General features: G+C 45.9%; 1 protein-coding gene across 1 annotated transcript; it reads right to left on the reverse strand.

Annotated features, from left to right (window-relative positions):
• Positions 1 to 246: 246 nt before the first annotated feature.
• Positions 247 to 22,084, reverse strand: LOC135389931 (uncharacterized). The gene is made up of 6 exons (XM_064619982.1): positions 22,027 to 22,084; positions 20,896 to 21,023; positions 15,796 to 15,941; positions 8,512 to 8,570; positions 2,658 to 2,747; positions 247 to 455 (listed from the first exon to the last, which is right to left on the reverse strand). The coding sequence occupies exons 1-6, from the start codon at positions 22,082 to 22,084 to the stop codon at positions 307 to 309; spliced, it is 630 nt and encodes a 209-aa protein (XP_064476052.1). The 3' UTR covers positions 247 to 306.
• Between the last annotated feature and the right edge of the window lie 2,967 nt (positions 22,085 to 25,051).

Consider the following 25,051-nt stretch of genomic DNA (forward strand, 5'->3'; position numbering starts at 1 on the left):
TTTTACCAACTCTCCCCCAATTCGCGATTCGTTTCTTATCCCCCATTGATACGATCAGCGTGCCTGGGCCGGCTTCAGAGGGCTGAATTTGCTTTCTGCGTGATGCGTGTAGGAATGGTTACAGCAAAAGGGGTACGCCCCTGTCTCCCCCGAACCAGGACCAATAACATGCATTGCGGTGTTAGCTATGTGATGTAATGGGGTGACGTTCCGTTTTGAGATTGTAGTTTTTTAGCAAAACACACAGACGCTAAAATACAGGAACCTTTATTTGGCATGTCCGTACATGAAGGTCTTGCTTGAATCCTACGCAGGGTATTTGCAATGTTTGTCGACCTTCTTAAAATCTTCTTTTGATTTCCCCTGTTTCTCAAGTTCCTTCCTGAAATACTTCTGACAGCACTTAAGACTCTCGCTTCCCTTTTTGGCATCGCTGTGCTTCCAGAGTTCAACATCTGCAAAGCATTGATATGAAATCACGGATACATGTGATGCGTAGGACCATGGTGAGTTGTGGTCGCCAATAATGCAGCATCAACAGAGTGACTTTGAAATAATTTGAAACGCTTTTTAGAACAGTCCATGTTAGAATCCGCTGATCTACAATAGTTCGTGTTCCCCATGCAGCAAAGTTTTTCTTCGTCAGGTTTGCACGCATCAGACCCAGATGTGGCATAACGTGACCCCAATGCAGCTCGTACGTTTTAAGGTGCATCCGAAGCAGCCACCTGTCGTTTTCGTGACGAATGGATCTACTACACAAGAAGTAATACAGAGTGTAGTATATAGTGTAGAAATAAATTATATTAATTCTGCTAGCGACATGTTAAGAGCCATTACACTTTTATTCAACCGTTAAGAAATAAGTGCAGAACATTTCAAATGTTGTGGAAAAATACGAGCAAAATGGAATAATAAGAGTACTATAGTAATAGAGCAGTAATAATAGAGTAGTAAGTACAGTAAAACATTTTATTTAACAAAAAAAAAACGCTTTTCAGAGATGCTATTGCGGCCTTTTGGCTGTCCTGTGGGGTTCGCGTTTTGGCACATACTCACGGAGTAAGAGCAGACAGTTGTCCATTGTGTTCGTGGTTATGTCCGTGTGTGGGTAACAGAAAATGGTAACAACTTCCCAGCGAAGGAAAGTTGTACAGTGACATGTACCGTAGATAGTTCATATGCATACAGTGTAGTACCTCTGCATCTTCTCTACTCATACAACACAGAAGAGAATACCCCCCCCCCCCCCAACACCCAGCAAGATGCCGGGAGGCAAGTAGGCAGATCGCTCGGATATAATACGCTACCATCATCAAAACCACAATAATATTTCCGACGCTAAATATATTAAATTATTTTACGCTAGTGACTTCAGATGCGGTTTTAACGTTTCATGTTTAACGGTCTGAATCCAACTGCACATGTCTTTTTGTATGTTATTAAAAAACCGCGGATCTGCATGTTTTCTGTTTTTCCTGTTTTTTCTTTCTTTTTTTTTTGCTGGGTTTGTCGAACTTCTGCCAGTGGATATCTGCAAGGTTTCAGGACGTTTGAATGCCATAGTATCTGTTATAAAGTTCGTGGAACAGCATATTTCGCAGGTTAGTGTATGTTTCCATTTACGTTGCATGTTTTCGGATAAGTCGTTGTTTCGCGACGTAATGTCACGCATTATCATTACCATCAGTGCAAGCATCGACCACCAACACGTGCGGTGGTCGATCGTCTTCTGCAGACAGAGCGCCTGTACTTGTACCTACCGATACGATTTCGCTACCCATACCTCGGATTGTCTCCCATTCCGCAGTCTCACTTTTGCTCAAAAGCCCCTAATGAAATAGTTAATGAACTCTATGTAACCAGTCATTAGTGGCTGTGTAACACACATTCAGAAACAATGTATCTCATACTATCCTTAGTTTACGATAGAAAACCTACATCGAACTTTAAAAAAGAAAGAGAAGGGTATCAATGTTCTCTTCGGTGTATCCTATAGGAGGTACGTTGTTAGTGCAAATTTTGTAGGAGTTTCACAATTCCGCGTGCGAGTTTCGAATAGTTTGCATGTCTCTCCATTAGGTGCGACGAAGTATGAAAGAAGCATAACATTCACTTTTCCGTCGCTCCGCCAATGTTGCACCTCATGTAAAGACAGCTACAGTAAGGTGCCTTAAAAGCCCGAGATTACATGTTTTGTTCTCATGTTGGTGCTTCGTGAATCCTAATTTATTTTTATGAACGTCGATGTGGCTTAGTTCGAGGAATATATTGCTCAAGAATCGTGGATGACATGCAAGCCAAGGACACACGAACCAGACAAACCGGCGTTGTTTGGCCGTTCACAGTGAGGCCGTTTACCCCATCGTTCGCCTTTAGTATAGTCCCGAAATCTGTTACGTAACTGTGGCCAATACTTTGCTGCACCCCAAGAGGCTGGGCAAAAGTGAAACTTGAGAGCGCCATGTTGTAAAGGTAACATACGTAGTTGCAATACGATATATTTTTTATTATGGTGATGATTATTATTGATTCCGATGCTGCACTGCTTTAGTAAAGTACATATGTGACTGCATCTCTGCCGTGTAATAATGGGCCAGGAAATAATAATTTGGTCTCAATATACTAGACGACGCGAGAAGAAGAAAATAACTTACATGGTCCCCCAACTTTCTCTCCGTGGAAAAGTCCAACGTCGCACTCGTTGTAGTCGGAGTAAACCAATGTGGTATTAGTAACCCCAAAACCTGTTAACAGAAAACATACTTGATAATTATATGCAATACTCAATGGCAGTGTACGGCGTTTCAACACTGTTGCCTTAGCCGCCTAGCACAAAAAAAGAAAAAAAAGAAAGGAAAACGGTTCTTTCAGGGCCGGACAGTTTATAGAATAAGGGTATTTTTTATTGCGTTCTAACGTACCTCCTAACGTTTCTCCACACATTACCAATCACAACGCCACAATTTTACAACGTATCGTGTATCATAAAATTGCCGATTTCGGCATATTTCTTCCTGATCGTCACATAATATGACGGTCCCCTGACGACGTCACATAATGTGACGGTTGCATATTAGGCCATATTTTGGCGCCATATGGTTGCATATCAGGTCATATTTCGGTGCCATGTGGCTGCTTTTTTGAACGTTTGCCATGCCCTTGCTTTGCCATCATCGGCCCGAAACCCGTGTTCCAGCCACACATCGAAGCTACTTGACTGCTCTTAGGCTGCTTCGTGCCACGCAAGCAGTGGATTCGGTAAGCACTAGTAGCATTCAGAAACAGCTTCTGAAAACAGAACGCACGCAGCAGTCATCGAGTTCAAGTTGTGCTTGATAACAATGAAGAAATAAAGGAAAATGAAGCATTGCTGTCTGTGAGCGTCGTTCTCGAAGGCTACGAACAGCACAGGGAAGAGTTGTCTGCACACGACATAGAGAAGTTAGGTAGCTGGCTCATTCGTCGGAATAACATTCAGCGAGGCAGCGCACATTTTTGCGGTACTGGCAAAACAGCAACAACAGCAACAATTTTATTTTGAGAATGGAGAGTGGGAAGGTTCATCGCCAGAGGCGATACTCTACCCCATTGCTGGTGGGGATGTGGGGAATAAAATAATGAGCCCCTTTACAACAACGACCGAAGTCCGATGGTGTTCAGACACGTCAAAAGAGGTTTGGGCGCAGATCGTTCCTGGGATGGATTGGGCCAGGGACCAAGCAATTTCGATAGGGAGAAGGGACGAGGGTCCAGCTGACTAAGAGACTCGGAGAGTGCGATTCGGGCACCATTAAAAACTTGCAAAATAGCAACAACAACAACAACAACAACTTTATTTTAGACCTTGGAGAGTGGGGAGTTTCATCGCCACAGGCGATACTTTACCCCATTGCTGGATGGAATAGGGGGAATAAAATAACGAGCCCCTTCACAATAATGATCGAAGTCCGATGGTGTCCAGAAATGCCAGAAGAGCTTTGAGCGCAGAGCGTTGCTGGGCTGGATTGGGCCAGGGACCAAGCAATTTCGATAGGGAGAAAGGGCGAGAGTCCAGCTGAGGAAGAGACTCGGAGAGTGTGGTTCGGGAAGGTTCGTAGTGAGGGCAATGAAGAAGAATGTGCTCCAGATCCTCAAGAGCACCACAGTGGCAGCAGGTGGGAGAGTCAACTTGCCTCAAGCGGTAACGCCACTGAGCTGTAAAGGCCACATCGAGGCGCATTCGGTGGATTAATGCAGCATCTTGACGAGAGGTGTTTCGTGGCATGCGGAAAGCGAGCGTGGGATCAACTCTGTTCAACATAGAGGGGGGAAGAATGTCGGTTGTCCGTTGGCGGGAAGCCAGGGGTGTCACTAGGCGTCGCAGAATGGAACGGCGGTTTCCTCTCAGCAGAAAAATACGGGTCCGTTTCCGATACGAGAGTGCTGCTTCTGCGGCCCTGTCGGCGTGCTCGTTCCCCACGACACCACAGTGGGCTGGAACCCACTGGAGAACTAGCCTGTGGCCTGCGGCGTAGATAGTGTGGTAAGCCATTAGCACGTCTGTGACTAGGGGTGCGGATGGGCCTCGTATGCCGGAATTTTCAATTGCTTGAAGGGCAGATTTGGAGTCTGTAAAGACTGCCCATTCCCGGGGTGGAAAATCAGCGATGTGTTGTAGAAAGAAATGAATGGCATAGAGCTCCGCAGCTGTGGAGGAGGTTGGATGTGAGAGGCGTCTTCCGTGCACGACGCCTTCGGATGGAATGACGAAGGCTGAGGCGGACTTGTTGTTTTGGGATGCGCCATCAGTATATGCTGCCGTAAACGTAGAAAACTTCGCGCCTACCAGAGCATGAAAATGGGCTCGGAGGACTTGAGGGGGGACCTGATCTCTTCCTTCCAGAAGGTTTGGGAGGCGTACAAAAGTGGGCGGTACCGCTAGAGACCAGGGGGCTTTCGGCGGTATAGTGTCCTTAGTTATGAAGCCAGTGAGAGTCTGGCGTGTCCTCTTCGCTACTCGATAGAAGTCGCTTTCAGGGCGGTATCGAATTTTCCTGAGTAGCGGGTGGCGGGGAATGTGAGCACGGAAACGGAGGTAGTGCCGAGCCGTTTCCCGTTCACGGAGAACTTCAATCGGGAGCTCACCAGCTTCAGCCAGTACTTGCCGTGTTTCAGCCATTCTGGGAACTCCGAGGCATCGACGAAGGCTTCGAGCAAACAGGGACCGAAGTGTATTTAACGAAGTTGTTGATATCCTGTGCAGAATAGGAAGGCTGTAAAGCACAGTTGCCCTCACCAATGCCGCGTGAACCGCGAGCAGGGAACGCTGATCACAGCCCCATCCTGAGCCAGAAAGATGTTGAATTGCGGGGAGCCATCGCTGCACTTTAGTTTCAAGATGTTTAATGTGCCGAGCCCAGCGCAAGTCCGAGTCAATTACCACGCCAAGGAAGCGGTGAAAGCGTACCGGGTCAAGCTTCTTTAAGCCAAGCCAAAGAGGGAAATTGGCCATAGCTTTACGCGTGAAAGGGAGCTCGACACACTTTTCGGGTGAAAGGTCCATTCCGAGGTGCGTGAGGTACGTATGGATATTGTTTAAAGCGAGCTGCAGGCGGCGCTGGAGAGCCGGGCGTGATTTTCCTACTGTCCAAAGGGCGACGTCATCTGCATAGACGGAGAACGACACTTTGCGAGGAATTACTGATTGTAGGCCGGCCATCACCACGTTAAAGAGTGTCGGGCTGAGAATGCTTCCTTGGGGGACTCCTTGAGGAACAGGATGCTGAGGGCTTTGGCCTTGGGACGTACGGACAGCGACAGTTCGGTCCGTAAGGAAGTCTTGGAGCCAGATGAAGAGCCGACCGGATACTCCAAACGAGCGCAAGGCGTGCAGCACACAAATGTGCGAGACGGTATCATATGCGCGCTTGATGTCGAGGAAGACCGATCGGACGATCCGTCGATGGGCTCGAGCATGTTGAACTGTGGAGACTAGGTCGAGAACTGGATCCATGGAGCTTCGGTGGCGACGAAATCCAGCCATTTCGTGAGGGAACGCACGCCACCAGTCGAGGCGATGCAAAACCATTCTCTCCATCAGTTTCCCCATACAGCTTGTCAGACTCACCGGGCGAAAGGAGGATAGGGAATTTGGGGGCTTGCCTGGTTTCAGGATGGGAACAACCAATGCCTCCTTCCATGTATGTGGTAAAGATCCTTGTTGCCAAGACGTATTATAGACATGAAGGAGAGCTTGGAGTGACCACCCGTCAAGGTTTCGTAGGGCGGCATAGGTGATTTTATCGGGCCCAGGGGACGAGGCGTCGTTCACAAGCTTCAACGCTGCCTTTAGCTCGATTAGTGTGAAGTCGCGGTCCATAACTTCCGGGGGACGGGGCCAGTCGTGGTGAAGTTCAGCCGTCAAACTGTGGACAAAACTGCGGTGTAGGGGCGTGGTCGAGGCAGCCGCCGGAGTCGTTAGTACCACACAGAAGTCCGTCGCACACGTGTTTTCGTCTACACGCTACACGATGCAAAACAGCATGTTTTAATGGTGCCATGTAAAAATGCATATGTGTACAGTGCTGGACAAAAGTTTACAAAACACGCTCCTTCCTCAGTGTGACGCGCTACCAGCGAATGGGAACGCACGCCGGGAACGTATGGGGAATTTCGTTGCTAGCGTGCCACTCTCAGGAAGGATTGCGCAGCAGCGTATTCTGTAAAATTTTGTCCAGCACTGTTCATGTGTGTGTGTACTTTATATACGAGGTTGGTTATGGTGACCACCGAAAAATGTCAGAGTGCTCGCGTAAATGCACGTTATAACTGTCAATAAGGCATGTCCATCTCTAGGGCTTTTTTAGGCAATTTGGGAATTTCTGCAGTTCCAACGAATGCAAAAGCTTCAGGAACAACATTCCTGACATCATAATATTTCTGCGTATTTTGTGCATATGTAGACGTAAAGTCCCGTACCCTAGCACCTCTTCACAGGAGAGCCGAGTTTTTTTTTTTTTTTTGCACAAACAGGGGGCGCTCTTGACCGCATAACATGCAGCAGGCCATTCTGAAGGTTGGTTGGCCTAGAACGACTAATGCGACAACGAGGGCTATCTGTTTGTGCGTAAAAATCTGTTCTGTACCACGCAGGTGAAGTGGTGCATAAAACTCCCTCTCTTCACAAATATTACCATACGTTAAGAGAAGTCAATACGGAGGCACATCTGTGTCCGTATGATTAATGAGAGCTTTCTACAGCGTACTATTTCTGGATTTTATTTCGCCTAACGTCTGTATTAGTGTATGTGTATCCGAGTATGTCTGTCCCAAGAGTGTAATATGTAGGCAGAGATACGCGAACTTGATTTGTCTTTGTGGTTCTCTCCTTTTGTCTCCTTTTTATTGCCATGATACCCGCTTTTCTTATTTTGGTCTTCCGCTTCTGTCTCTTTTAAGTTTATTTCAATGTACCCTTCCATTTTCTACCAGACATTCCAGTGCCCAGTTTTGTGCATTACTGTAAAACACCACATGAAATGGCACGTAAACTGTAAACGTGCTCAAAACTTCTCTGTTTCGGGGCTTTAGACGCTGACACGCTTCTTGGCCTTCTGTTTCAATGCCCCCAATACTGACTGCCCCAATGACTGAAATAAACCTAAACCTGGTAAGTGAAACATCCTGCTGACACATTAACACACTCGAGGCCATACATTTGAAAATGAACAAGTCGCGGACAGCAGTAGTTCATAAGACCAAAGAACATATTGTTTATTAACAAATAGGCTATTCAAGGTTAACTTCAGGGTAAACTTATATCGTATTCTAAGTCGGTGGTTGGACCTCCTTACGGACGAACAATTCAGTACTCAAAAGTTTGTCATTGTTATGTCGCAATCAAGCGCTGGTTCGCGACATAGATTGATTTTGCTGTCTTGTCGTACGGTTGAGATCAGTGACATGAACAACATGCACCGTTCACTCTAGAAATCCCGTTAAGTGATCAACCAAATCCAACGGTACTAATCTTGTACTCAGAGATTGCTCACGATTATTTTGGAAAACAGCAAGGCCCGAAGCTTTACGCGACGCCACGTGAACATAGCGGTGGTCTGGCATGCCATGATCGCCTTGGATTTTCTGACAGTGGCTCAGCGGTGGCCGATTGGGAAGTTTGCTTGAAAAATGTAGAAACTCTTACGCTTCGAGCGCGAGGCTTCAACGCGCGGGATATTGGGTAAATTTAGTGTACGTTTAGTAATGTCACTATTAAGTTACCGTACCTACCCGAAGCAAAGACAGCGTGTGTGGCTCAGAAACTCATCTGTTAATCCGCTACGGTAGACGCGGTAGTATACCGAGCTTCCAGTAACGGTATACTAACAAGCTCTATTAACAATTTCGTTGAGAGGGAAACAACAATGTATATCGGAAAGTTCGAACCCAATTTTTTATGCGCCGCCGTGTGACTTCCACAGAGAACAATACCTTAAATGATGTCTACTGCATCAGGCTTGGCTGACTTACCTGCATCACTGTCAATAATATTTGGGCCCTCGCCATTTACTGTCCCCTTTTTCTGTACCCTGCAAAGCAAAAGCCGAAATATCAGTACCCCACGGCGTTGCTAACCGCAGAACACGAAACACTTCTCTATAACAAACCCTTTTCTCACAAATATCCTAAAGGCAGACACTTGCAACATTAGAAAATAAAATGTTCATGAACTACAAATGTTTCTTTACCTCGCTTATTTTTTTGTTACCACCTGTATCGACTGAATCACCACGCCTACGCAATGTTAAACAGTTGTTGAGGCGTATGGAAATAGCGAAAAAAAACGGAAACCTCTAAAAATCCTTAATGCGACTTAAAGGGACTATCCCAGCCGGAAACGTGTACATGAGACCAATACGCTAAAGTTGGGCACCGCTCCACGGTGACCTTATCTACGCTTATCTTCCAAGATAGTCACATAATAAATAAACGAGCTTGCGCTCCATCTGTAGCTAAGAAATCCCCAGCGATAGTAACATCATCATGACGTAAGGCAGGCACACGAATGGGAGCGCTGCGTAGGCGATTGTCTCCGAGCAAGTGATATAGTACGTGAAAAGTTCCCTGATAAACTCGCACACTTTCGCTTACCAGTGTGACTTCTGACGCCACCATGTCACGTGGAATATGATGTTACACTCCCGGCTGCACAACCGCGTCTGCAGCTAACCGTGAACACTGTTGATAGTTGGGGTAGTTGGTAACGTGACATTGCGAATAGTATGCAGCAAAAGGACAGGAACACACATAGAGGTAGACACAACACGATGACTTCAAGCTCACAACTGACCCTAATTATAGAACACATCTGACTAATTATAGAAGCCTCCCTCATTACCGAGCTTGGAAGGGAAAGCTGTATAAGCTGCCCGTCCATTGCCCTGACAGTCCCCGAATTGGAGCATTTGGAACACTGCGGACGCTGACCTTCAAAACCGAGCGACCCCTTTTTCCGCATAAACATCCCCCTCCCCTAACCTTTCACGTTGTTCTCCTCTGTGAATAAATCTTCAGTTGTGAGTTTGCAGTCGTCGTGTTGTGTTTTCCTCTATGTGCGTCTCTGTCCTTTTGCTGCATACTACCTGCAATGTCACAGGGCACTACAGTTTCGGAATCGAAAACAACGGATGCGACAGTCCCTTTACATTCCTAAATACTAAGCAGTATACCTTCTGTTTCACGATGGTCCCCCGGTTGGATAATTCGTAAACAGGTGGCGCTAATGGAGAAGTTTCTTTTCGGGCAAAGATGCATGAAAGATCGGCCAAGAGCTCAGCAGTGACCTACTCATTTGCCTACGACCATGAACTAAATAAAAATCGTTTTATAAAAAAAAAATTGGAACCTCCATTTCATCAACCGAGATTCTCTAGATTCTCTAGAATCAATATATATATATATATATATATATATATATATAAAATGAGGGGAAAAAAGCCATTAAAGAAACAAGTACATGACGCTGGACGTGTTTTTAATTCAAAATTAGAGATTAAGATGGCTTCTATGGCTGCACGCAGAGAAAGAGATACTCATGGAACGATGCGACAGCACCAGAGGACACGTATTTCGCCGTGTTTGCGGCTCGTCAGCTCTGGGTAGCTGCGCATCGTTCGGGATTGGCAAACCAGGGCTCACTCAGCGAGGGATTTACACCTGGGAGGGTGACCGAGCACTCCTCAATACCACAGTGCAAGTCAGTGAATTATAATGAGGGAAAAAAGCCATTAAAGAAACAAGTAAATGACGCTACACGTGTTTTTAATTCAAAATTACAGATTAAGATGGCTTCTATGGCTGCATGCAGAGCAACAGATACTCATGGAACGACAGCACCAGAGGACACGTGTTTCGCCGTGTTTGCGGCTCGTCAGCTCTGGGTAGCTGCGCATCGTTCGGGATTGGCAAACCAGGGGTCACTCAGCGGGGGATTTACACCTGGGAGGGTGACTGAGCACTCCTCAATGCCACAGTGCAAGCCAGTGAATTATAATGAGGGGAAAAGCCATTAAAGAAACAAGTAAATGAGGCTGCACGTGTTTTTAATTCAAAATTACAGATTAAGATGGCTTCTATGGCTGCACGCAGAGAAAGAGATACTCATGGAACGATGCGACAGCACCAGAGGACACGTGTTTCGTCGTGTTTGCGGTTCGTCAGCTCTGGGTAGCTGCGCATCGTTCGGGATTGGCAAACCAGGGGTCACTCAGCGAGGGATTTACACCTGGGAGGGTGACTGAGCACTCCTCAATGCCACAGTGCAAGCCAGTGAATTAAAATGAGGGAAAAAAGCCATTAAAGAAACAAGTAAATGGCGCTAGACGTGTTTTTAATTCAAAATTACAGATTAAGATGGCTTCTATGGCTGCACGCAGAGAAACAGATACTCATGGAACGATGCGACAGTACCAGAGGACACGTGTTTCGCCGTGTTTGCGGCTCGTCCGTGTAAGAAGCTTGTAATCTTAAGATTGTAGCAGGCTGTAGCATCACGTACCACAAGCTCGTTATCAGCGTGTTACCCTCGCCACTTGTTTACCGACTCCGCACAGAGGCCTTCTTAAGCGCATGTCAGACTGGGCGACATTCATTTCTTGTCAGTCGTTGTACTTCACCTCCACTTGTTACATGGTGGCAGCGGTGCAAACTTCGACGAAACAGCAAAAGACCACAGAGAACGGAACCAAAGACTCCACTCCTGTGAGGGATATCAAGTAGGATGATGCCAAATGACGTCCACGGATAAGCAAGAATCAGGGACACCGACTGCACTCGAACAAGAGTCATAAGAACTGATGGCACGGCAAGTCAAGCCTGCTACCGCCACCAAAAGCACTAGACACAACACAAGACCTCTGGAACTCGTGGAAGTTATGGCGAAGGGAGTTCGAACTTTTTTCTGTGGCTATGGGGTTGAAAGCTCAACCAAAGGGGGTACATGCAGCAACTTTCTTGGTCATTATCGGTGAAGATGGAAGGAAGATATATACTACGCTGCACTTAGATAGTGAAGAGGAACGTACAGATGTTGCGAAGCTGATAGAAAAATTCAAAGCACATTGCAAGCCCACAGTAAACCTCACCTGTCAAGAATTCCTTTTCGGTTCGAGAGACCAGAAGGAAGGGGAGCGCTTCGACGAGTGGATAACAGAGCTTCGGGTGTTAGCAGCCACCTGTGAATTTGGCAGTCTTGAAACTCGCATGCTAAGAAGCCGCATTATTTTGGGCACACAAGACAAAGCCCTTCAGCAAAAACTTATCAATGAAAACCCACCTTACGAGAAGGTCGTTGAAATCTGCAGGCAGCGGGAACGCAGTCATCAACAACCCCAAGAAATTCAAAGCGACAAGAAAGTAAAAGAAGAAAAGTCTGAAGTGAACGCCGTCCAGGACAATAGGAGTGGAAGGATACCGTGCTCCAAGTGTGGCTACAGTATGCACAGAGGAGGCCAATGTCCAGCGGTAGGGAAAGTCTGCAAGAAGCGCGGAAAGAAAAATCATTTTTCATCAGTCTGCAGAACGAAGAATCCTGGGCGACCGCCGAGACAAAGAAGGCAACATCAGAAAGAATTAAGACATCTGGAATATGAAGATAGAGCCGACTATTTCCTTCAGTCGCTATCATCGAAAAGAATTGATGAGACCGAGATATGGTCCGCAAAGGTCACTATCGAGGGAACAAACGTGTCCTGCAGGTTGGATACCGGAGCGAACTGTTCTGTGATATCGTCAGTTCTGCTCAAGAAAATAACAGACAAGAAGGCATCCAAATGCAGCGTGCCGCTGAGCACGTTCTTCGGACACAGTGAAAAAGCTGAAGGCAGAATACAACTGCATATCCCATTTCAAGGAAAAGACCTTAGCACGGAGTTCTTCGTTGTGGATCGCCAGGTTCCTACAACATTGAGTGGAACGGTATCTGAACATCTGGGACTGGTCAGTAGAATGGTCCGCTCCACCCGCGTTCATGAGGACAACCAGTTGGGATTGTACGAAGCTGCTCGGCCTGATGAGGACGTTTTTAAGGGCCTCGGCAAGCTCAAAGGAATAGTCTACCACATGAGACTGAAACCAAACGTCAAAGGCGTTGTGAAGCCCGCGCGAAGAATTCCCGTTGCATTAAAAGACAAAGTAAAAGACACGCTTGACCATATGGAAGCAGACGGCGTGATATGCAAGGTCACTGAGCCTACAGAATGGACCAGTAACATGGTCGTCGTAGCAAATAAGGAAAAGGTTCGAATTTGCTTGGATCCTGCGTACCTCAACCAAGCTCTGCTCAGGGAGCACTTTCCAATGGCAACGTTAGAAGACGTTGTCCCACGTTTGAGTGGGGCAAAGTATTTTTCGATGGTTGATGCCTCCTTTGGATTCTAGCAAATCCCTCTAGACAAGGACAGCTCATTTTTGTGCACCATGAGCACTCCGTTCGGAAGATACAGATTTCTGCGGAATGCCATTCGGAATTTGTACAGCGCCAGAGATCTTCCAGCGAGCCATGAGCAAGATACTCCAGGATCTAGAGGGCGTCGAGGTCGTCATGGACGATGTTCTGGTTTGGGGCAGAACAAAAGCGGAACACGACGAACGCTTGCGGAAACTTTTCGAAGGTTGTCGAGATTTGAATCTGAAATTAAATTTGAAGAAGTGCCACTTCTGTCAGCAACAAGTCAAATACCTGGGACAAATTCTGACACCGGACTTACTATCATTAGATCCCCGGCGCGTGGAAGACATCTGGGCTGTGCCGCAGCCGAGCAACGTGAAAGAATTGCGAACCTTTCTTGGGATGATTAATTTCGTATCCAGGTTTATTCCAAATGCAGGGACTGGGAATGGACGAACAGACAGGAAGAAAGCTTCCAATCACTCCGAGACGCACTGACAAAGGCCCCGGTATTAGCTTATTTTAAATCCGGCGAGCCACTGACCCTTTCGGTTGATTCCAGCCAGTACGGTGTTGGAGCGGTACTCCTCCAGCAGCAACGTCCTCCTGCGTACTCTTCTCGTTCCCTAACCGAAGCGCAACAAAAGTACGTACACATCGAAAAGGAGATGTTGGCGATCGTGCATGGTTGTTCAAGATTCCACGATTACCTCTTCGGGCAAGTGACTGTCACAGTCGAATCTGACCACAAACCACTAGAAGCCATAATTAGAAAGTCGCTGCATGAGTGTCCACTTCGTATCCAGAGAGTGAGATTGACGCTACAAAAATACCTCGACTTGTTACAGTCAGCTCTTGCATTGGCTGTGGCATTGAGGAGTGCTCAGTCACCCTCCCAGGTGTAAATCCCTCGCTGAGTGACCCCTGGTTTGCCAATACCGAACGATGCGCAGCTACGCAGAGCTGACGAGCCGCAAACACGGCGAAACACGTGTCCTCTGGTGCTGTCGTTCCATGAGTATCTGTTTCTCTGCATGCAGCCATAGAAGCCATCTTAATCTGTAATTTTGAATTAAAAACACGTCTAGCGTCATTTACATGTTTCTTTAATTGCTTTTTTCCCTCATTATAATTCACTGGCTTGCACTGTGGCATTGAGGAGTGCTCAGTCACCCTCCCAGGTGTAAATACCTCGCTGAGTGACCCCTGGTTTGCCAATCCCGAACGATGCGCAGCTAACCAGAGCTGACGAGCCGCAAACACGGCGAAACACGTGTCCTCTGGTGCTGTCGCATCGTTCCATGAGTATCTGTTTCTCTGCGTGCAGCCATAGAAGCCATCTTAATCTGTAATTTTGAATTAAAAACACGTCCAGTGTCATTTACTTGTTTCTTTAATGTTTTTTTTCCTCATTATAATTCACTGGCTTGCACTGTGGCATTGAGGAGTGCTCAGTCACCCTCACCCTCCCATGGCGGAGTATTCTGTTTCGAAGTAAACTGTAACTGTACTTTCCGTAATTTTACTGCACAAGTCACTGCTAACTGTTGCCGGCATATGTGCTGTAAACTATGCTTCATAAAATCTGTTTGGGATGCAGACAGCACAGTTCCGGACTGTGCTTTCTGCAGTTTAATATCCCTTTAATGGAAATCTCATTATTTTCGCTTGTGGGAGCTGTACAGTGTGCACTCCAAACGATTCTTTTCGCTAACTAGTTTATCGGCAACAAAGTTAGCAGTCATCTGTGAGTGAAATTACGGAAATTTTTACAGTGTACGTGTGAATTGGTACAAAGCTCAAGAGCATTATTATTTGAAAAAGTAATAGAAGTCGGAATTGCAATATTTAATGACAGACTTTTTATCTATGACTCGTTATGTACATTCCTTCAAGTCATCTGAGTCTGCCTTAGCAACCATTCTCTTCCAGAGTCTTGGTTACATGTCTATTGCACCAATGATCTCAATTGGTGATGCCCTCACCCTTACGGAACAGCATGTCTCTGCATCAGACCCTTTTTGCACGCTAATTTCGTCGAATAGTAACGCGGCGGTTACCACGTGTGAAGCAGCTTCGAGAGTGAACCTCGTATGTTTTTACCACACATTTGCCCTTCTCTTTGAGGCTCATAGCCATCAAGCACGATGGAGCCATTGACCCAGGTGTCGACTTGCTCTAGGTGCATATAGCGATATGCAAAATAAATGAGCCCCCGTGTCCCCACACTCCTTCCTGCTGTTCTCCCTGCGTCTGTCCACATCTGTACGCTCATAGCTACAGTTGTTTCACTGCGCTAACAGAAAAAAAAAGAAACAGGAATCTAATGTAGGATTCAAACGGAAATGAAGATGTCACTGGAGACTCATCGTTACTCCTGGAATGTAGTGTGTAGTGGAACTCCCTCTGCGTCCTGCGAGGACGAAAACTTTACTCGTAAGAGAACTGTTCTGAAAGGCAATCTAATAGCTGCTTTAAATGTATATGACGTCACTTTTTTTTTAGAGAGCAGGTACACTGTATGTATGCCCCACATTTCTAGTTTAACCGAATAAAGGTTGCGGATGAAAGAATTCCTGAGGACCAGCCTCTGCAAGACGCGAAAGAACATCTTGTGGAACATTGGTTGCATGTGCGTTTAATTTCTGTCCCTTCTCCAATGACTACCTGTAATTGAGCCTTTTAGCGCATTAGAAGAATTCAACGAAAACGATCAGATCAAAGAACGTATCAAGTCCAAGCTTAGCAATGTGATGTCACTCGCTCCAATAAAAGAGTGTAATTGGCTTATGTTTTCGGGCGTGTTATGGTGAACAGCTTCCGGTGCACTAAAACTCCCTAATAGCTGGTACGTCTGTGGTACTCACCATGTCTTGCCTTCCTTGTACCCGAACGAATATTCTGTGGGGAACGTTGTCCCTTCCGGAGGAGGAACCACATACAAACAGGATATATTTTGTTCGTATGTCGATCTCACCAGATAGTACTTTCCTGTGCCGGGTCCAATAATGCTCTAAATTAGAGAGTGATGAAGACAGCAGTCAGTGAATCGACCTGAAACACAACCTGCTGCCAGGTTCAAGCAACAAATTCGTAAAGACTACTACGAGTACAATAAGCAAACACGTCCAACAGCACAATGCACACAGTAATATATTCCAACTAGAATGCAGTGCTATTCATGCACGGTGAGTCACGAGAAACTAGCCAAAAGTTTCTCAACTTCGTGGATCATTTCTCATTTTTTCATCTATTCCTCAGGATCGGTCTACACCGAGATGATCTACACAAACTGTAGGTCCCGGCCCACATGGGTGTCGTGGGGGAAATGGAGGTCGTGACAGATTCCTGGGAGATCGCCAAACGACTCAGACACTTGAGAACATCGTGACGTGTATGCGGGTTTGTCGTTTTCGTTCGTGTCTTTCGGTTTTCTTCCGGAATTGATGTCGTTAGATGCCACTAAACAGACTATTCGGTGTCACAAAAAAGCTCGTGCTAGCGGTCCTGGAAGTCTAACAAGCTCACTTTAGTGAATAGGGACAGCTATTCCTACTGCAGTGCGTTTTCCCCCTTTTGTGATACTCCAGTGGAACACCCTGACATTATTAACTGTCAAATTAAACAGCAGTTCCATGTTTGTATATTACTGTTCATTCAGTGCAATGGAAAAGCTTGTGACATCGAGAAAAGTGCGGGAGACGGATCACTACGCGACATCGCACATTTTCGGTGGGTCGCAGTAGAATTTTGAATGCACTGCCCTACCTAAAGATAATATTATGATAATAATTAGTCCAAATTTCAATTAACTGTCATAATATTCTTCTTTAGTGAAAATGGATGCTTTCATAGCAAAGTAGTAGAGCACAATCTTGGGGTCCCCCAAAATCGAAACTGCAGTGAGCTTCTGTGCTCCAGTATAAAAGCCGTGAAAAATTCATAATCTTCGGGCCTCCTGTAGGATTTCGTTTTTCATACTGGCGGTTTTTCCTCTGGTCATGTCGCTGTCATCGTCTCTCACTCTATAGTGACAGGCTGTTTCCCAATGCGCGGTGCACAACGCATTGAGGATGCAGTCTCATTGTCATCATCATCAGTATGCAGTGGCCGCTACAATATGGTAACCTAGATTGGGTCCTTCTAGCCCGCCATAGATACAGTTTACGACCGCGCAGTTATAAGCGCGCACCACGCCCTGATGTCTTTTCTTCATTTGTTGCATTTTCATCGCGCCCTGATGCTTTCAATTTCTGTTGGCTAATTTGTCCCTGCAATGCCCAGATTGTTAAGTAACGTATTTATCTTTCCAGTGTACATACCATCCAAAAATTCAGTAAACAATGTCTGCATCAGACTGTAAACAGCATTGTTGAACCTTTGTTATTAAGACAGGCAGAGAGGGGTCTGTCAGCACCTTTCTCCTTCTCCTTTTTCCTCCTTACAATCTATAAATCTTGTGCTAGCTCTCGCTGTCATTGTTTTTGCTTTACATTGTTTGCCGAACGGATGACAGCAGAATCCGTTAGAACGAGTTAGCATTTCGAAGCAGTAGTATAACGTGGGGTTTCCAGTGTTTATGCAGCTTGTGTGATTATTCTGTTTGATGACTTTGGACTGAGCAGAAAATATGAAAGTTGTATCCTTCCTTGTGATTCACTAGAACATTCGAAGGATATAACTCTGTCAGTAGAACAAACAAGAAATTTATTTGATGATGATGAATTGGGCATTTCAGCGCCATGGACGATACCCCTGTAGAATATTTGCATTTCAAGTACATGCGAAATATGAGACAGATAGCTTGATCTTCAAGATGAAAGTCGTACACGCACTGTGTTCGACAAATATGAGCACAATGAAGGCGACGTTTTTGAATTGGGTGTTGCGACAGAGCAGGAAAAGTGGCGGCATTGCTACGTGCAGCTGAGACTCCAAGGGGCGATTGTCCACACATACCCTTTATTCCGGGAGGATTATGTCTACGAACGGGGATAACTCGCCCATTCTTCCCGCGGACCAATCGGACCTCGCTGGCCAAGACAATGGGCAGCGCGCCCTAGTTCCCAGACTGTAGGACGGGTTGTGGAACGCACCTGACGCACGGGCACTTGTACATAATGCTTAGAAATGTCGTCCTTCCGTTTATGTTTCTATATCACCGCGAGACCCCAATTCTTGAATTCCCCGCCTGTCTCTAGTTGACATCATGGTGCAATAAACGCTTGTCATTTTTATGGAAACGGGACCGTCGATCATCTACCTTCCTCACGCTACCACTCGGACACCTGGTTCACAACAACTGGCTGGCAATGCTGGAATAGACTCCGCCGAGCCCTAACTTCCTCCAGGGGTAAGTGTTCTGCGTTTGTCAGCTCTGATTATGGCCGGACTGTGAGCAGCCGGTATGCCAAAATCTGATACCCTGCGTCATAAAAAGCGCAAAAGTGTTATAGCGATACAAAAAAGTTAGGGTCTCAGTGGAAATTGACACTCGGAGACGGAGAATCATGGATCTCAACAAGTTACGAGTAGCACTTAAAACAAGACAGTGTCGGAAAAGCCTGGCAGCAACTCGCGTGGTCGAATTGGTCGAGACGCACGACCGGTAATCGAGAGAGGTGTGGTTCAAATACCGATGCTGTCTGGCCTTTCTGGCGACTGCCTTATTTGAAACTGTTTTGTCCCAGGCAACTTGACGCTTCTGTTGTGTTCAACCCTTTGTATGTTCCAGCCTCAGAACAATTACATTCCATCACGTACCAGATCTGCTACTTTTGCTCCAGGGATCAGAAGGCAGTGCAGGACACGCGAAACGGAAACCAACATTCATCGTGATAATTCAAGGTATAGGAGGCAATGATGAGAGGCTGAAAGAGTATTGGCCGAACAGGAACGGGTCGAAAGAGAGAAGTGCGAGTGCGATTTGGCTTTGGAACAGATGGAATTAGAAAACCAAGGCTCGAAACACAGGGAGCCAGTGGACCAGTGCCCAGAAATGAAAAAAAAAAAAAGAAGTCAGCATCAATGATATTTTGCACCCATTCCATATCGACGAGAACATTGGTTTGTTGTCAGTTATCTTCGAGTATTGTCCGGCGAAGATTCTGAGAACACCCCCATGCGAGGTCGCCAAAGTAGTTGCGCGCTTGAAAAAGGACGACGTCGATAACAACGGTAAGACAACGTCTGCACTCCTACAAAAGTTCTCGCTGTCCACGGAAGCGTTTCAACAGCACTTCTGCACCCCCGTCAAAAAGGCAGATCAGTCCTCCCCCGAATTTGTGTACAACCTTAAGGCAAAGCTAACTGAATTGTGAAAGAGCACCAAGGTATATGGGAACTACGACGGGCTCGTGTGTGCTTGGCGCTTGAGCAATTTTATCGTTGTGCCCGCATTCCGCGATGTTCCCGGTACAGGATCGGTTAGACAGCACAAACGTCCAGGAAGCCATAGCGCTCGTTGAGGAGTACACAGCTCTTCGAAAGTTGCACGGCGTCATTCTTCAGAAGTGTCAAATCAGGAAATGAACGAAGTGCAGAAAGTAGATCCTGGAAGCCGATTAACCCCACGACGCATGGAAGGTCAGGCCAACAGAAAGGAAGCGGGGGGTGAAGCTAGGCTAGCCACCCCCAAAGCCCTAGAACAAAGGATCGATTGCTTCCGAGACTGCAAGGCCGATTGAGACTTATAGACAGCGGCTATATTTTGCATGCAACGAACTGGGACATTATGTAGGCAACTGCCTAAACAAAGTTGCGTTTCCATATGTCAGTGGTGGTGCCCAGGACGTGAAATTGGTAGAACCGTATGTGTGCAGAATGGTAGTGAACGACCGGCCATGCCAAGTTATCCGCGATTCTGCAGCTACTGTGGGAATGTTCGACCCGGATTGTGTGACTGCAGGAGATTACGCATGCCGAAGCGCTAGGATAAACTAAGTGACGGAAAATCGCAGCCTATACCTTCCTCTTGCAAGGCACAATGATAGAAGTCCCGTATGGCTAACTAATCACTGTTGCGGTGGTGTCTGGAAACCTTCCGCAACATTACAGATACCTCTTTTCTAACACATCGGATCAGAAGTTAAGGACACGAGGACAGTGATTTTCGAAGGAAATGGAGCAGCAGCTAAACGCTTTGCAAGCACGGCGACGGAGGACAATATTTACTGCACCGAGCGTATTTCAGACGTCCTTGTGGGGTCACAAAAAGGAGGAAGATTATGTGCTGTAAACAACGCGTGTGGTGGCGTGGATGATGCGGTAAAATATTTGTAGAGCTCGCATTTTGAAAGGAAATGGCGCGACAGGCGTAGATTCACAGCGGAGCAAGATCGCTGTACCTTCCCCATATTATCCCCCCCCCCCAAAAAAAACGGCACTTCCCAATGTGTAGTTGGAGAGCCCTTGGCATCTGAATAGATGCGCTATCCTTCGTTTAAAGGTTGGCGCAATAGCGTCAGCAATGTCGCAGAAAAAAAACAAACAAAAAAAACATTGCGTTACGTAAAATCCTAACTGCTCTACCTGCTCGTCTACCCAACGTTATCCCCCCCCCCTCCCTCTACCTGCGCTTCCAAGCAGAACGGAGACGACATTGGATCAAGTTTGTTCTCCACAAAAGCTTCCGACGGAGCATTTACATATAGCTCACAGTAGCCCAGACGCATGGCATTTTTGGCGGTGCGAAACTACTGGTGCGATGTGTCTCGAAGACGTTGACCAATACGTGATATCAATTACCAGCTGCCAGTGAACAGGAAAGCTTGTAAAAAAGAGAGCGTTAAAAAGATAATCCTGACGACTCCTGAGCTGATCGACTAAGTGACCTCAGTTTACTGTATTCAGAGTAAACGATGGTTGTTTCCTAGTGTCGTAAGATATGTATGGCAGGTGCGAGAACCTGATGTTGCTGAAAAGGCAATAAGATCTGCGACACGCTACATACTAAGTTGCAGACTTACTTTCTTGGCGTCGAAAGGGCCCTTATTACAAGCAGCGTGGACAGTTGCCACGAAACAGCAGCCAGTGAGGAAAACTACTACGGGAAGGAAGCATCTTGAAGGTTTTTGCTGGTCGATGATGGTACAACCTGGGAGTGCCACTATTTGTAGTGGCTAGTCTAATTAGCAAATATTTTCTTGCCTTGTCGTGCGAGATGAAAATTAATCTCCTCAGAGGCTCATTACAATATCGAACAAGAAACAAAAATTACATGACGTGGTAGGAATGGTTGTGGTAATTGAAACTCCAGACTGGTTAATCTGGTGTACTATTGTACTGTCCATGAACAGGCGTCTTGCATATTTAGAAAAGGGCTTCGTCTAAACAGTCTGATTATAAAATGAGTCATACGTGCTTACATTTCTTCCCTTGCGTAAAAATGCCGAAACGCATAATTAATTCCTGCTTTCGTTAGCCTTGTTTCTTTTTCGTACATTGGCTTCCTCACTTCTCTAATCATTTTCGTCTTTCCAACGCACTGCTCTGTGAAAATTTCTTGAATGTGGCGGCATTTAACAATTTTTTCACTGATTTGAGTCCCTTGTGTCGCTCTTATCTGAACTATAAAATTCGGCAGAAGGGTTGAAAATCCAGCGAACCCGTAAGAAAATGTGAAGGGAAGTCCTTCAGGACGAGAGCCGCCTGTACTTCGAAGAGAGACTGTTCGTATTCTGAGCCAGAACAAGGACAGGCTATATAACGAAAAATCGGCGGCTGTCGTCCTTAGACACTTACATTCATATAGATTACCGCTTTATTATATACATATCGAAAACCCCTTATAGCAGGAGTGACAGAGCCTCTGCGATGTAAGCGCGCAAATAATTTAGTGATGCGTCTCACGAATTCAAGCTCTCCCTATTATTTGTTTTCGCCGAGATAAACACCATGATGCCTGTCTAACATCAACAACTAAAGCAAACTGGGTTTTCCTGAAAATGGAGGCTTTGTGATCCGTGAAATAATGGGTGGCAATTAGCACGGATTTCATGCGATTGCAAAGACCAGAAGCATTTGGTTGTTTCTTTTTTTTTTTTTATCATGACCAGAATTGGCGGAGCAACCGGATTAGTTCATGGAATAGCCACTACGTGGCGTGCTCACGATGAACTCTCCCCCACATGGAGTTGCTTGGAAATCGAGCCCCATCGTAGTCAAGGATGCCGTTTTAAACGAAAAGAATCTGCCCGCTCGCTTATGAACTCAGCGGAGCAGCGCTTGCCTTCGTGATCTCTAGGTCGACGGTGGAGGAGTTGTGACGATGGAGCGGGCATCATGGTGACACCGCCACATGTAGCTGAGACTTGCCCGTCTCCAAGGCGCCATCGACCAGATATAATCTTTATCCCGGGAGCATTACGTCTACGAACCAGGGTAAGTCGTCCATATTTCCTGTGGTTCGACCGGACCTCGCTGGCCGAGTCAATAGGCAGCGCGCCATAGTTCTCATAATGTGAGACGGCTTGTGGAACGTTCTTCCGTTTATTTTTCCTATATAGGCGCGCGACCCCAATTCTTGAGTTGACTGTCTGTCTTCAGTTGTGATTATCCTGCAATAAACATTTGGTATCATTGGGAAGACCGGACCCCTCTCTATCGCATTACCACTCGGAGAAATTGTTTCCAACAAGGGTTACTGGTGGTAACGCATCCAATCACTCGTCGTAACCAGTACCACCAATTCGATAACCATCGAAACGTCATGCATGCTCCACAAGCACAGACATACATATGCTTGATACCAGTTCGGTTGAAGTCTGTACCCTATGGCCTCATGTACGTGCGATTATATAGCATTGGTAGAATTTCATGACGGTGTTATAGGGGACAGGCTGCCACGAAACGCGTATCCTTATAAGTGCGAGATTTTGACCGGTTAGAAAAATACAGCGTTCTATTTAACCATCACGGATTCGCACTCGTTGTGAACGAGCCAGACTGACACATTCCTGTTGCGTGAGTGGAAAATACGCGTCAGAATTGCCAAGACCAAACTAGCCAGTAATTTCAACATGAAAATGACTTAATATATTCGAAACCTGATGTTACTGAAAAGGTAGTAATATCTGATGCACACTACATACTTGGTCGTGGACTTACTTTCTTGGCATCGAAAGGGGCCTTATTACAAGCAGCATGGACAGTTGTCATGAAACAGCAGCCAGTGAGGAAAACTACTACTTGAAGCATGTTGAACGTTCTTGCTGGTCGACGATGGTACAACCCGGGGGCGCCACTATTCACACTATTACACTAATTCGCAAATATCTTTTTTCTTGTCGTGTGAGATGAAAATCAATCTCCTCAGATGCTCATTACAATATTGAAGAATAAACAAAAATTACATGACGCTGATGGTAGGAATGGTTACGGTAATTGACACTCCAGAGGGGTTAATCTGGTGTTCTATTGTGCTGTCCATGAACAGACGTCTTGCATCTTTAAAAAACGTCTTCGTCTAGACAGTGTGATTACGAAATGAGTCATGCGTGCTTACGTTTCAGCTCCGGCTCAAAAATGTCGAAACGTATAATTAATTGCTACGTTACTTAGCCTTGTTTCCTGTTCGTACCTTAGCTTTCTGATTTGGCTAATCATTTCCTCTTTCCAACACATTGCTGTGTGTATATTTATTGAATGTGGCAGTAATTAACAGTTTTTGCGCTGACTTCTGTCATTTGTGTTCTGCAGTCGCTCTTATATGAACTATTCGTTAGTCACATGGTTTCGTTCGTCGCACTTTCTATATGGCCCACTCAAACGTTAAACTACACCGGTACAGATCCCTCTTGCGTCCCAAACTCGAGCACACTGCTTCGTATTGGGAACCCGGAAGGAATAACCTTACTAATATGCTAGAATCCATTCAAGATCGCTCAGCACGCTTTATCATGGGAAACTACAACCGTACGGCAAGTGTTTCTCTAATGATGCCAGCAAGTACATATACAAAGGAAAAATAGCCGAAGCACTGTGGCTTCACGCTTAGCATATGTTTATAATTTGATCGTGAGCTCCCAACCGAGGACAGCTGTATCGCCCTACTTGGAGCTCGTCAGCCCGGCGCAGGGAACTGACACGATCTTGGGTCGGCGCTAACAGTGTGTCTTGGCAAGACATCAGTGTTCCACGGTGACTGCGCGACCTTGGAAGGCCGCAGTGCAAGCTAGCAAGTGCATATACAAACGAAAAATAGCCGAAGCTCTGTGGCTGCACGCTGAGCATATGTTTATAATTTGATCGTGCACTCCCACAGAGCTTCCCTCAGGGGTATTTGATGAATTAATTACTTTAGATGTCAGCCTGCTTCGCTGCATCACAGGGCCCGGTAGGCTGAAATGGGAAGAGAGAAAAACCTTGGAGCGCTTTTTTATAGTAATCTTAGTAATAGCGCAATTATAGAACAGTTTCCATAATGAGTAGAATTTTAAGGCTCCTAAAATTACACTTGAGCTTACTAAGTGTAGTACGAACTTTTGTGATAGTCTTTCTAAACTGCAATGCAATAGTGAAAATCATTGATATAGTAGGAATTCAATCACATCATATATCTGTTCCCGTAACGGCGTTCTGTCTAGTGGACAGTATAGTGGCTAGTCACGCGTGAATGGAACTTTGCCCTCAGGCATTCGCGCCTTTTTGTTCGCAGTCTTGCAGGTGTAGCCTCAGACAATGAGTATATGATCACAGAAGAGGTTCAGCGCCATGCATTACATAAGCCTGGCGATGATGTTGAGTATTCCAGGGGCTCAGTTATTATTTGAAAGAGCAGTGGTAGCAGTTCTCATAATGAGCGAGGATTTTACTGCTGCTGTGCTTCTATTGATTGAAAATACCGAGGGAATTTTCTGTCTTTGGGGTGAAAATGCTTCATCGCTACGACCAGATTTTATGCATGGTGCTTTTTTGTTGTTGTTGAATTTTAATATAAGAGTGAATATCATTAAGTGTAGGACAAAGGAAATAATCTTGCGATTTAATAAATAATAGGAGGGTTTGTCTTTGCCGCTCCCTAGCACCACTCTACACCTCTTCAGACAGGATGTGATGACGTCATGGAGTGACTCTGTGTTTCAGGTGTCTGTAGCAGTGGAGTGTAGTATTGGATAAAAAGTG

This window comes from Ornithodoros turicata, chromosome 1 (assembly GCF_037126465.1).
Source record: "Ornithodoros turicata isolate Travis chromosome 1, ASM3712646v1, whole genome shotgun sequence".
NCBI classification, from domain to species: Eukaryota; Metazoa; Arthropoda; class Arachnida; order Ixodida; family Argasidae; genus Ornithodoros; species Ornithodoros turicata.